Consider the following 11,797-nt stretch of genomic DNA (forward strand, 5'->3'; position numbering starts at 1 on the left):
TTTAAAATAATTGAGGCCAGAAGGATATTTAAGTTACAAGAAACTTTCCTATCTTTAACAAATTTTTACCCATAATAATAAGAAAAAAATAATAATATTTGGGAAGTCATTATGAGAAACTATCAACATAAGACTTTCTCATACATTTTTATAAATTATACCAATATTCGATTTTAACTTGTTTGATGATCATCAGATTTAATAAAATGAGTATTTAAAAAAGTCTCTAAAAATTAAGTTTTTTTATTAAGCGGTACAATCGTCCACTTTATAAGAAAAAAAATAGAAGTGTTACATATTACATCAATTTCTCTAAAAACAATTATGTCTCAAGATGTTGTATGTGAAAGTAGGGTTGTCCATGAAATACTTTTTCTACATGTAAATATAAATGTGAAAATATGATAAATTCAATGGAATAAGGTTATCCGAAAAAGAATTCATTGGACACCCGATATAGTCTTCTTCCTCAAGCACTTGCATTCTCTATCTCTCCCATCCATCTATCATATTTCTTCCTCATACACCTCATTATTATCCTCTCCTAAAATCCCTAACTTCTAAATGAGCTTCCAAAACTTCTTCTCAACTTCGGAATCCACATCTGACCTGAGATGAGAGTTACATCTGACCCAGTCATATTAATCCAAGGATTAACAACAAAGTATCAAACCACCTGGGAATTAAACTTCCGAAGACTTTGATACCGCATTAATACCTCACCGTTCAATGGTTCGACACTTTTTTGTTAAATTCAAAATCGTTGTCTTTGAAAAATTCGTTGACAAGCTCATTTAGAACCTATTATGCTCACGTTTAAACTAATTGCGGTCGGAAGGATATTTAAGTTACAAGAAACTTGTTTATCTTTAACAATTTTTTACCCATAATAATAAGAAAATAATAATAATATTTGGGCAATGATTATGAGAAACTATCAATATAATACTTTCTCATACATTGTTATAAATTATACCAATATTCAACTTTAACTTATTTGCTGATCATCGAATTTAATAAAATGAGTATTTAAAAAAGTCTCTATAAAATCATTTTTTTATTAAGCGATACATTCGTCCACTTTATAAGAAAAAAAAATAGAAGTGTTACATATTACATCAATTTCTCTAAAAACAATGATGTCTCAAGGTGCTATATGTGAAAGTATGGTTGTCCATGAAATACTTTTTCTACATGTAAATATAAATGTGAAAATATGATAAAATAAATGAAATAAGGTTATCCGAAAAAGAATTCATTGGACACCCGATATAGTCTTCTCCCTCAAGCACTTGCATTCTCTATCTCTTGCCTCCATCTTTCATATTTCTTCCTCATACACCTCGTTATTATCCGCTCCTAAAATCCCTAACTTCTAAATGAGTTTCCAAAACTTCTTTTCAACTTCGAAATCCACATATGACCTGAGACGAGAGTTACATCTGACCCAATCCTATTCATCCAACGATTAACAACACAATATCAAACCATCTAGGAATTAAACTTCTAAACACTTCGATCTCGCATTAATGCCTCACCGTTCAATGGTTTGACACATTTTTATTAAATTCAAAATCGTTGTCTTTGGAAAGTTAGTTGACATGCTCACTTCTAAACTTGCCTATCTTTAACGAATTTTTCCTTCTAATAATAAGAAAACAATAATAATGTGAGGAACTATCAACATAAGACTTTCTCATACATTTTTATAAATTATACCAATATTCGATTTTAACTTGTTTGATGATCATCAGATTTAATAAAATGAGTATTTAAAAAAGTCTCTAAAAATTAAGTTTTTTTATTAAGCGATACAATCGTCCACTTTATAAGAAAAAAAATAGAAGTGTTACATATTACATCAATTTCTCTAAAAACAATTATGTCTCAAGATGTTGTATGTGAAAGTAGGGTTGTCCACGAAATACTTTTTCTACATGTAAATATAAATGTGAAAATATGATAAATTCAATGGAATAAGGTTATCCGAAAAAGAAATCATTGGACACCCGATATAGTCTTCTCCCTCAAGCACTTGCATTCTCTATCTCTCGCATCCACCTTTGATATTTCTTCCTGATACACCTCGTTATTATCCTCTCCTAAAATCCCTAACTTCTTAATGAGTATCCAAAACTTCTTCTCAACTTCGGAATCCACATCTGACCTGAGACGAGAGTTACATCTGACCCAATCCTATTCATCCAACGATTAACAACACAATATCAAACCATCTAGGAATTAAACTTCTAAACACTTCGATCTCGCATTAATGCCTCACCGTTCAATGGTTTGACACATTTTTATTAAATTCAAAATCGTTGTCTTTGGAAAGTTAGTTGACATGCTCACTTCTAAACTTGCCTATCTTTAACGAATTTTTCCTTCTAATAATAAGAAAACAATAATAATGTGAGGAACTATCAACATAAGACTTTCTCATACATTTTTATAAATTATACCAATATTCGATTTTAACTTGTTTGATGATCATCAGATTTAATAAAATGAGTATTTAAAAAAGTCTCTAAAAATTAAGTTTTTTTATTAAGCGATACAATCGTCCACTTTATAAGAAAAAAATAGAAGTGTTACATATTACATCAATTTCTCTAAAAACAATTATGTCTCAAGATGTTGTATGTGAAAGTAGGGTTGTCCACGAAATACTTTTTCTACATGTAAATATAAATGTGAAAATATGATAAATTCAATGGAATAAGGTTATCCGAAAAAGAAATCATTGGACACCCGATATAGTCTTCTCCCTCAAGCACTTGCATTCTCTATCTCTCGCATCCACCTTTGATATTTCTTCCTGATACACCTCGTTATTATCCTCTCCTAAAATCCCTAACTTCTTAATGAGTATCCAAAACTTCTTCTTAACTTCGGAATCCACATCTGACCTGAGACGAGAGTTACATCTGACCCAGTCATATTCATCCAAGGATTAACAACAAAGTATCAAACCACCTGGTAATTAAACTTCCGAAGACTTTGATACCGCATTAATGCCTCACAGTTCAATGGTTCGACACATTTTTATTAAATTCAAAATCGCTGTCTTTGGAAAATTCATTGACAAGCTCATTTAGAAGATATGATGCTCAGTTTTAAACTAATTGAGACTGGAAGGATATTTAAGTTACAAGAAACTGGCCTATCTTTAATAAATTTGTATCCATAATAATAAGAAAATAAATAATAATAGTTGGGCAGTCATTATCAGAAACTATCAACATAAGACTTTCTCATACATTGTTATAAATTATGTCAATATTCGATTTTAACGTGTTTGCTGATCATCGGATTTAATAAAATGAGAATTTAAAAAATTCTCTAAAAATCAGTGTTACCTTTCTACATTATGTTATTAATTTTACGCCAGTTCACCTTGTTACCACCTCATCTTATATTGAATGTGAAGCAATTCATTAGACATCCGATATAGTCTTCTTCCTCAAGCACTTGCCTTTTCTATCTCTCGCATCCATCTCTATTATCCGCTCCTGAAACTGCCAACTTATAAATGAGTTTCCAAACCTTCTTGTCAACTTCGGAATCCACATATGATCTGAGACGAGAGTTACATCTGACCGCGTCCGATTCAGCCAACGATTAACAACACGGTAACAAACCACCTAGGAATTAAACTTCTGAAGACTTCGATACCGCATTAATGCATCACCGTTCAATGGTTCGACACGTTTTTATTGAATTCAAAATCGTTGTCTTTGGAAAATTCGTTGACAAACTCATTTAGAACCTATGATGCTCACTTATAAACAAATTGAGATCGAAAGGATATTTAAATTACAAGAAACTTGTCTATCTTTAACGAATTTTTACCCATAATAATAAGAAAACAATAATAATATTTGGGTTGTCATTGTGAGAAACTGTCAACCGAAGAGTTTCTCATAAATTGTTAGAAATTATACCAATCTTGGATTTTAACTTGTTTGACTTATCATCAGATTTAATAAAATGAGTATTTAATATAGTCTCTAAAAAATCAATTTTGTCTCAAGGTGCTATATGTGAAAGTATGGTTGTCGATAAAATCAATTTTGTCTAAAGGTGATATAGATTTTTACTCTTAAGAAAAAATATAATATTGCATTATTAAGACATACAATTCAGAGGTATGCAGGTAGAGATGACAAGGCAAGAAACATTTGTTTTTTCAAAACTGAACCGGAACTCTTGAAGTAAATCATCAGGAGTGTTGCATATTAAAATCAATTTCTCTAAAAAACAATTCCGTTTCAAGGTGCTATATGTGAAAGTATGGTTGTCCATAAAATACTTTCTCTATATGTAAATATAAATGTGAAAATATGACAGAATGAATGAAATAATAGATTTTGACTCATAAGAAAAAATATAATATTGCATTATTAAGACATACAATTCAAAGGTATGCAGGTAGAGATGACAAGGCAAGAAACGTTTTTTTTCAAAACTGAACCGGAACTCTTGAAGTAAATCATTAGGAGTTTAATATGCATTTCTCTAAAAACAATTCCGTTTCAAGGTGCTATATGTGAAAGTATGATTGTCCATAAAATACTGAAATAAGGTTATCCGAAAAAGAAAATAGAACCTAGGTTAGGGGATAGTGTTTATAATAAATAATAGATTTTGACTATTAAGACATACAAATCAAAGGAAAATATTGAAAAGTATGTACGTAGAGATGATGAAGTGGCAAGAAACAATACTATTTGTCAACCAACCAACCAAGGGAGAATTGGTCAGAATTGTGAATATGGAAAAGGTTGAGGAGCGAATTAGCAAACCTTTGCAGTGCAACGCGTTGAAGGTAGCGGACATGAGTGACCATGAAACATTCTCTCGCAGTTTCTATTACACACACTATATATATATATATATGCATGATCGATCATTTCATAATCATCTTGCTAACATTCATATATTATTTTCTGAAATTCAATCATCAATCAACACTTACATGGCTTATAGAATTGTTGTTACAATATTGGTGCTGCTAGCCACAATATGTGATGCACAGTTGTCTTCTACATTTTACGACACTACATGCCCCGATGCACTAACCACCATTAGAACTGCCATTCGTACAGCTGTCTCTAAAGAGCGTCGCATGGCTGCATCTCTCATTCGCCTTCATTTTCATGACTGCTTTGTGCAGGGCTGTGATGCATCCATTTTGCTAGATGACAGTACCACAATCGAGAGCGAAAAGACTGCACTTCCAAATCTTAACTCAGCAAGAGGATTTCAAGTCATTGATAATGCAAAATCACAGGTAGAGAAAGTATGTCCCGGAGTTGTGTCTTGTGCAGACATAGTAGCTGTAGCCGCACGTGATGCATCATTCGCTGTAAGTTTACAATTTGCATTGCATGCTTATTAATAATTTCATGACTATATATTAATAATTTCATATTTACAATTACAGGTAGGTGGTCCATCATGGACAGTGAAACTTGGAAGAAGAGATTCTACTACGGCAAGCAAAAGTTTGGCCAATACGGACCTTCCATTCTTTACCGACGATCTTCAAACTCTTATATCTAAATTTACTATTAAAGGTCTCACTGCCAAAGACATGGTTGCTCTATCTGGTAAATTTATTACTAGTTTCAAACATCCATATTTTCATATTTGCTTATATTAATCAATTTCATTTTAACTAACTTAGGTGCCCACACAATCGGACAAGCTCAATGCTTTACATTTCGTGATAGGATATACAACAATGCAAGTGACATAGATGCTGGATTCGCTACCACTCGCCAACGTGGTTGTCCATCTTCCAGTTCCACTTCAAACAATCAGAAGTTGGCAGCACTCGACTTGGTCACACCAAATTCTTTTGACAACAACTACTTTAAGAATTTAATTCAAAAGAAGGGTCTTCTACAATCAGACCAAGTTCTTTTCAGCGGTGGATCTACGGATTCTATCGTTTCTCAATACAGCCAAAATCCTACCGCTTTTAAATCTGATTTTGCAGCTTCTATGATAAACATGGGAGATATTCAACCATTAACAGGATCCGCCGGAATCATTAGACGTATCTGCAGTGCTGCCAACTAATTCTACACATTCTTTCTTTCTTTATCACAAACAATCCATTGATATTCATTAAATGGTCTGTTTCAATATTTTATAATTAAATTAATTATTTATTTATTTTTGTTCTTGTGTAATCAATTGTAAAGTGTTAAATGATTATCTTTTGTTATAATTTTATTATATACAAATGTATTTCTAGATGATCAAAAGGATTTTCATATCTCATATGATGAATGGGTCTAAATGGAGAAACTCAACATATATTGAGAGATGTTCTAAAGAGTCATTGTTTCAAATATGCAATTTTTATATTTATCAGAATGATTAATTTGCAAACATCTATGTATAAGAAAAATTAATATTGATCAATTTGATTTTAACTTAAGTTAGCCCAAAACAGAACAAGTTCAATGCTTTACATTTCGTGACATAGTATATAACGCAAGTGATACAGATGTTGGATTTGCTAACACTCTTATGTGAAAGCTTGAAGGTGACATGAGTGACCATGAAACATTCTCTCGCAGTTTCTATTACACACACACTATATATATATATATATACATTCATATATTATTTTCTGAAATTCAATCATCAATCAACACTTACATGGCTTATAGAATTGTTGTTACAATATTGGTGCTGCTAGCCACAATATGTGATGCACAGTTGTCTTCTACATTTTACGACACTACATGCCCCGATGCACTAACCACCATTAGAACTGCCATTCGTACAGCTGTCTCTAAAGAGCGTCGCATGGCTGCATCTCTCATTCGCCTTCATTTTCATGACTGCTTTGTGCAGGGCTGTGATGCATCCATTTTGCTAGATGACAGTACCACAATCGAGAGCGAAAAGACTGCACTTCCAAATCTTAACTCAGCAAGAGGATTTCAAGTCATTGATAATGCAAAATCACAGGTAGAGAAAGTATGTCCCGGAGTTGTGTCTTGTGCAGACATAGTAGCTGTAGCCGCACGTGATGCATCATTCGCTGTAAGTTTACAATTTGCATTGCATGCTTATTAATAATTTCATGACTATATATTAATAATTTCATATTTACAATTACAGGTAGGTGGTCCATCATGGACAGTGAAACTTGGAAGAAGAGATTCTACTACGGCAAGCAAAAGTTTGGCCAATACGGACCTTCCATTCTTTACCGACGATCTTCAAACTCTTATATCTAAATTACTATTAAAGGTCTCACTGCCAAAGACATGGTTGCTCTATCTGGTAAATTTATTACTAGTTTCAAACATCCATATTTTCATATTTGCTTATATTAATCAATTTCATTTTAACTAACTTAGGTGCCCACACAATCGGACAAGCTCAATGCTTTACATTTCGTGATAGGATATACAACAATGCAAGTGACATAGATGCTGGATTCGCTACCACTCGCCAACGTGGTTGTCCATCTTCCAGTTCCACTTCAAACAATCAGAAGTTGGCAGCACTCGACTTGGTCACACCCAATTCTTTTGACAACAACTACTTTAAGAATTTAATTCAAAAGAAGGGTCTTCTACAATCAGACCAAGTTCTTTTCAGCGGTGGATCTACGGATTCTATCGTTTCTCAATACAGCCAAAATCCTACCGCTTTTAAATCTGATTTTGCAGCTTCTATGATAAACATGGGAGATATTCAACCATTAACAGGATCCGCCGGAATCATTAGACGTATCTGCAGTGCTGCCAACTAATTCTACACATTCTTTCTTTCTTTATCACAAACAATCCATTGATATTCATTAAATGGTCTGTTTCAATATTTTATAATTAAATTAATTATTTTATTTATTTTTGTTCTTGTGTAATCAATTGTAAAGTGTTAAATGATTATCTTTTGTTATAATTTTATTATATACAAATGTATTTCTAGATGATCAAAAGGATTTTCATATCTCATATGATGAATGGGTCTAAATGGAGAAACTCAACATATATTGAGAGATGTTCTAAAGAGTCATTGTTTCAAATATGCAATTTTATATTTATCAGAATGATTAATTTGCAAACATCTATGTATAAGAAAAATTAATATTGATCAATTTGATTTTAACTTAAGTTAGCCCAAAACAGAACAAGTTCAATGCTTTACATTTCGTGACATAGTATATAACGCAAGTGATACAGATGTTGGATTTGCTAACACTCTTATGTGAAAGCTTGAATTTTGATTTCAAAGTTGAAAGTGTGAAATCTTGCTCTATAAAACAAATGAGAATTTGTTATTAGTCTCAAATCTTGTTCTTTGTATGATTTACATGGATGCTTTTTATGTGCATAAATGGAGTGTTTTTCAGAGCTTAGATATTTTACACTCGATTAAACCTTTGTCAGTACCAACTAAATCTAATATGCAATTTTCAAACTTGGTATCCCCAATAGTTCGTGGAATAGAAAAGTTTCCTGAATCTTTTCACTTTTAGGGCATGGTCTGAGTGAGAGACAAAACATTCTGGCCCATTTTGGCTTTTACAAATAAATGCATAGGTGGAATGAAAGTTGAAACGTTTTGTCTCATGTTCACTCTTTCATTTTCCTTTAATATCCTTTGTGTGTGCACAACTCTTTCAGAAATTTTACATATTTGGGAACCTGCTTAATAACATCAAGAAGTGGAATGTTTATTGTCATCTTTAAGTTCCTCATCCATCTTTTTATTTTTCACTGCTCTCTGCAGCAAAGGAAGTGTTGGGGTAAGACCCCAATTTTGACCCTAAGATCCCTCATGCTATCTCATCATGTGCATTAGTTTTGGGATCACACCTTGGCATCCTCCTTCCTCCTCATTCATTGGGTTTGCATTGGGAGAGATCACCAAGCACAATTTGATTGTATCATACTTTGTTTTTCATTATTAACTAACCAAAATACCAAAAATGTATAGTTTGTTGTGTTTGTAGGTAGTGTGTGTCCACCAATGCCTCATCAAGCTCATATCTAGGGTTTAAGACACTCAATGCAAGGAGATCAATCAAGAGATGATTCACAATGGTTCTAGACATCATATATAGATCCCCATGTTCTTCATTTATCATTTCTCAATACAGCCAAAATCCTACGGTTTTCAAGTCTGATTTTGCAACTGCTATGATAAACATGGGAGATATTCAACCATTAACCGGATCCGCCGGAGTCATTAGACGTATCTGCAGTGCTGCCAACTAATTCTTCACATTCTTTCTTGATCACAAACAATCAATTGCTATTCATTAAATCATTCGTTTCAATATTTTATAATTAAATTAATTATTTTATTTATTTTTGTTCTTCTATAATCAATTGTAAAGTGTTAACTGATTATCTGTTGTTATAATTTTATTATTTACGAATGTATTTCTAAATGTTCATTTCACTTAATTTTCATACTTGCTTTATGAATCAAATGAGTATTCATTGTTATTACTCTCAACTTGGAATCTCAATAACACAATATTTTAAAATTACAATATTTTGTAAAAAAATCAGGAAAATGCCTTAGAAGGTTATAAGTGGTGTGTTAAAATAATTTAAATCAAAAGAGAGAGAACTTTTTTAAAAAAAAATTGCACGCCTAAGTTTAAAGATTGAGTCGTCCAAACGACATGACAAAAATATCATTGAAGGTTAATTTACTCTAGAGAATTAATGATCAAAAGGATTTTCATATCCCATATGATCAATGAATCTAAATGGAGAAACTCTACATATATTGAGAGATGTTCTAAAGAGTCATTGCTTTAAATATGCAATTTTTATATTTATCTGAATGATTAATTTGCAAACATTTATGTATAAGAAATATTAATATTGATCAATTTAATTTTAACTTAAGTTAGCCCACAACATAACAAGTACAATGCTTTACATTTCGTGGCATAGTATATAACGTAAGTGATATAGATGTTGGATTTGCTAACACTCTTATGTGAAAGTTTGAAGTCTTGACATTTTGATCTCAAAGTTGAAAATATGAAATCTTGCTCTATAAAACAAATGAGAGTTTGTTATTAGCATATTGTAACCTAGTTTTTGTAAGCCTCCTAGAATGAAAATTTAGGGGTGTGTATGAGGTAAACCTCCCAACCTGTGGGATGGTTACCATGTGTTTCTCAGTGTTCAAAGCTGAGAGTATTTGTAACTCAAAGCCTGTAGGCAAGAGTGATTATGTTCTTGAACAAAGCTGTGAAGCAAGTTCAAGTTGTTTTCTCAGTGTTCAAAGCTGAGAGTATTTGTAACTCAAAGCCTGTAGGCAAGAGTGATTATGTTCTTGAACGAAGCTGTGAAGCAAGTTCAAGTTGTTTAGCATTACATTGTAATTGTGGTGATAGGAATGGGAACTGGAGGTTTCTATCTAGGAGTTCCTAGGTATAGATTGCATTGGGTAGGGATTAAGTGATAAGTTGTAAACGGGTGAGTTTAGCTTTGAATTGATACTACTAATAGTGGATCTTCTTCCTGGCTTGGTATGCCCCCAGACGTAGGTGATGTTGCACCGAACTGGGTTAACAATTACTTGTGTTTTTACCTTTTGTATGTTATAATTTTGTCTGTTATAAAATAAGGTAAACCTGTAATGCTGTAACAGATGATGTTCAAATCAATGTTGAGACATCATGCCGATAACTGTGCAGGCTCAACAGAAGTAAGTGCTATGTTTGATCTCTGTTGTGCCTGTGTACCAGATGGACAGAACTGGGTGTTCTTCCATTCTATGGTGATATAGTAGCAGATGTCGTGACATCTGTGAATGTGTGCATATCAGTACTAGGTTGTAATTTGTATAACTGTCTTGCTGTATTAGTTACAATGTTAGATCAGATGTCATTACTTGGAGTAGAACATCTAAACTCTAACTACACCAGAATTTCAAATGGTATCAGAGCAGGCATCCTGTTCTGTTTCTGGATGAGATCCATGGGTGATACTTTCTGGTATCTTGCAAGAAGTTATGTTAGTACTGATGTTGGAACCTGTAGAAGGTTCTGTGGTTTCCCTGAATGGTCCCTTGAAGTAGGTGGATGGACTATTCATGACAGGAACTGTGTGCACCTGCCTCTGGAGATTGGCAATTGGCCTTTGTGTGGGACAGTTGTGCAAGTATTGAATCATATTCAAACTTGGTATGCTCTTGGAGGCTGATCTGATGGAGTGTGTGTTCATTGGTTGAGTTGTATTATGATCTCCGCTGCATAATACCTGGCAAAACTCAAACTCTGATGTAGTTTCCCCTCATGTGGATGAAAGGCTGCTGTAGTCAAGACTTCATCATAACCTCTGAAGATGTCAAAGATACTTGAGTCCCCTCCAGTCCACTCATCATGATGTTCTCACGTCAGGATGGTAAGAATCACCTGATCACTGATTCTTTTACACTCTTGGGTAGTGTATATGAAGACCTTGAAGTCTTTCAAGGAGGGTTTGTTCCAAGGAGGTGGAACCAATGTTCTATGTGATGTTAGAACATGTTGTTCAACAAGTATGCAGCTGCTGGTTGAAGGACAGATGTTTTTAGGTGTCAAACAAAGGGATACTCTTGTTTGGAACCTACTCCTGACCTGGAAGAGGAGACATCTGTGTGTGCTCAGTTGACAAGGGCAGGGTCAACCGGGTGTGTGCTCAAGAAGGTCACTCATAGAAGTCTGATCTCTAGAAGTGGAGCTGGTTGAGGTGTGACATTGTGCAATTTTCTGCTGGTTGTCTTACTCATGTAGATTGATCAGGGTGGGATA

General features: G+C 33.4%; 1 protein-coding gene and 1 pseudogene across 1 annotated transcript; both read left to right on the plus strand.

Annotated features, from left to right (window-relative positions):
• Positions 1-4,932: 4,932 nt before the first annotated feature.
• LOC127107028 (lignin-forming anionic peroxidase) lies at positions 4,933-6,139 on the plus strand. The gene is made up of 3 exons (XM_051044311.1): positions 4,933-5,368; positions 5,447-5,612; positions 5,690-6,139. Exons 1-3 carry the CDS (start codon positions 4,979-4,981, stop codon positions 6,085-6,087), a joined length of 954 nt encoding a protein of 317 aa, XP_050900268.1. The 5' UTR covers positions 4,933-4,978; the 3' UTR covers positions 6,088-6,139.
• Positions 6,140-6,651: 512 nt separating this feature from the next.
• Positions 6,652-8,043, plus strand: LOC127107029 (lignin-forming anionic peroxidase-like; annotated as a pseudogene).
• The last annotated feature ends 3,754 nt before the right edge of the window (positions 8,044-11,797 follow it).

This window comes from Lathyrus oleraceus, chromosome 7, assembly GCF_024323335.1.
Source record: "Lathyrus oleraceus cultivar Zhongwan6 chromosome 7, CAAS_Psat_ZW6_1.0, whole genome shotgun sequence".
NCBI lineage: Eukaryota > Viridiplantae > Streptophyta > Magnoliopsida > Fabales > Fabaceae > Lathyrus > Lathyrus oleraceus.

Coding starts and splice junctions, on each gene's coding strand:
- LOC127107028 (XM_051044311.1), top strand. CDS start 4,979: ATGGCTTATAGAATTGTTGTTACAATATTGGTGCTGCTAGCCACAATA. Junction 5,369..5,446: donor CACGTGATGCATCATTCGCT/GTAAGTTTACAA, acceptor TTACAATTACAG/GTAGGTGGTCCATCATGGAC. Junction 5,613..5,689: donor AGACATGGTTGCTCTATCTG/GTAAATTTATTA, acceptor TAACTAACTTAG/GTGCCCACACAATCGGACAA.